The sequence below is a fragment of the Ammodytes marinus genome, assembly GCF_949987685.1.
Source record: "Ammodytes marinus genome assembly, chromosome: 23".
Taxonomy (NCBI): domain Eukaryota; kingdom Metazoa; phylum Chordata; class Actinopteri; order Uranoscopiformes; family Ammodytidae; genus Ammodytes; species Ammodytes marinus.
In genome coordinates, this window is record NC_137227.1 from 21,709,827 (window position 1) to 21,712,326 (window position 2,500).

Here is a 2,500-nt window from a genome sequence, read left to right on the forward strand (position 1 = left end):
ATCGCATACTTCTCTACTATATAGTTTGGTAGAAAAAAGATTTAGGATGTCCCGATTCTTGTGGCCAGATTTAGGATGGTTAGAAGTACCCGGATGTCCTACTTTATGCGGCCAAGATTGTTAGTGTTGAAAACTGCATCCTATTTGGGCGATTCTGACCCACAATCCGGTGCGCACGTGAAGTGACGTCACATCAACGGAGCCTCCATATGAAAACAAACGTGGATGAGACGGATATAAAAGCAAGAGGCAAGATCAAGGAGCCACGTTAGGATGAAATAAGAGAGTAAAGTATGTCCCAACAGTATGCATACTGCATCCTAACTAGATTCTTTTTATCGTCGGATGTAGTATGTAGAACAGAAAAAAGAAAGAGTATGCGATTCGGAACGCAGAGTTAGTTCTGTATATAGTAGGGATGACCATTTAGAATTTTTTCTTCAACTGGTTACCAACAAGAATTAGCGGTTATTAACCGGTTAACCGTTAAGATTGAATGTAGCCTATTTATAGTGAAATACATTAAGCGTTATAGCAGGGCTCCCGACCTTTTTTTGTTCCAAGAACCAGCATATTAATTTAAAAACTATTCAGGGACCAGTAGTAGACCAGTAGTAGACCAGTAGTAGACCAGTTAAATGCATTTTGACATTCACACGGCACCTCGTCTAGTGAGGAGGATATGAGTATGTAGGAGGAGAGTGTAGGAGAGGAGAGTGTAGGAGAGGAGAGTGTAGGAGGAGAGTGTAGGAGAGGAGAGTGTAGGAGGAGAGTGTAGGAGAGGAGAGTGTAGGAGAGGAGAGTGTAGGAGAGGAGAGTGTAGGAGAGGAGAGTGTAGGAGAGGAAAGTGTAGGAGAGGAGAGTGTACCCTTCACTACTCTTCCATTCTTTGCCAACAGCATCCTTACATCAGTTTAGCGATATCAGAATAAGAGTCCGGATTTGATTTGATTTGATTTGATTTTAATTTTTCTTAGCCGTTTAACCTTTAGTATTAAAGCTGGGGTGGAGGATTTGGGGAGAAAATGGCAGTTGGGATAGAGATTTGAATCCAAATACCTCAACCGCTCCACTTGTTCTCTTTGGTCCCTCCCCTATGGTCCCTCCCTGACACGCTCTACACCAACAACGTCGGTGCCAAAGTGAATGGACAGTCCCAACAGCCAATAAGAACAGAGAATCGGAGCCTCGCTCTGATTGGTCAAAGTGTACAGCTCATGTTAACTCTGACCAATCAGAAATCACATACCCCAGCATTAAGAGGTTAACCATGGACATCCCTAGAACATAGTCTATGTGTTTACTTACAAATGTGGCCTATGTTGAAATCACCTACACTTGACTTGACAGTAACTTTAAAGGTGCAGTGTGTAATATGACATCATCAAGAAAGTTCTAGAAAGTTCTAGAATGCAACGCTCCCTGGGTAACCCCCCCCCCCCCCCCCTTTGAATAATAACAGAAGCTACAGTGGCCTTCAAGGACAAGAACAATTCTAAATCCTAAACAATGCACCTGATGACATTCCAAAAACATGGATGCCTCCATAAGACTTACCCTCTCAATGTACAAAATGTAACATTAATATTTGTAATTCTCCGCTCAGGAGGATCATTCAGATTATTGGCAATGAGGACATATTTATGAATGAGGAAATTGATTTTAGCTAATAAATTACTTAAAATGTTACACAGTGTCCCTTTAACATTTTGTCTGTGTTTTTTTTAGACTCCCTGACCACCGCCATCAACAAATCCTTGTGTTACCATGACGACGATGCGTTTAAATACCGCGCCTACACCGCCACCTACCTGCTCATCTTTCCTGTCGCCTTCCTCTGCAACATGGCCGCTCTGCTGGTGTTCTTCATTCAGCGGGCAAGGAGGTAAAGACACAGAGAGAGACAGGTAGATAGATAGATAGATAGATAGATAGATAGATAGAGAGATAGATAGATAGATAGATAGATAGATAGATAGATAGATAGATAGATAGATAGATAGATAGATAGATAGATAGATAGATAGATAGATAGATAGATAGATAGATATGTTACAATTTTTTCATAGAATTATTACATAGAGAGGGAGAGAGACACACACACACACACAGAGAGAGACACACACACACACACACACACACACACACACACACACACACATACACACACACACACACACACACACACACACACACACACACACACACTGTGAGTTGACCTATAATGTGGAATCTAGCATCATCTAGTGGCCATTCCTGGAACTGACTTGTGTGTGTTTTTGTTTACCACACACACACTCCCTCCCCCCCCCCCCCCACACACACACAACACACCTAACCATCCAAACTTTCCCTGCGTTCCAAATCACATACTTTTTCTTTTTACTACACTACATACTAAAGTACAGAAGAGTTTTAGTCTTTTTACTACACTACATACTAAAGTACAGAAGAGTTTTAGTCTTTTTACTACACTACATACTAAAGTACAGAAGAGTTT

At 41.4% G+C, this 2,500-nt stretch overlaps 1 protein-coding gene across 1 annotated transcript in view; it reads left to right on the forward strand.

The window, feature by feature from the left end:
* cysltr3 (cysteinyl leukotriene receptor 3) overlaps positions 1–2,500 on the forward strand; it is a gene marked incomplete at its 5' end in the record, with an annotated part of 28,446 nt that overhangs the window by 192 nt on the left and 25,754 nt on the right. The window contains 1 exon segment of the mRNA XM_080051860.1: positions 1,729–1,885. Within this exon segment, the coding sequence (XP_079907986.1) occupies positions 1,729–1,885 (157 nt within the window).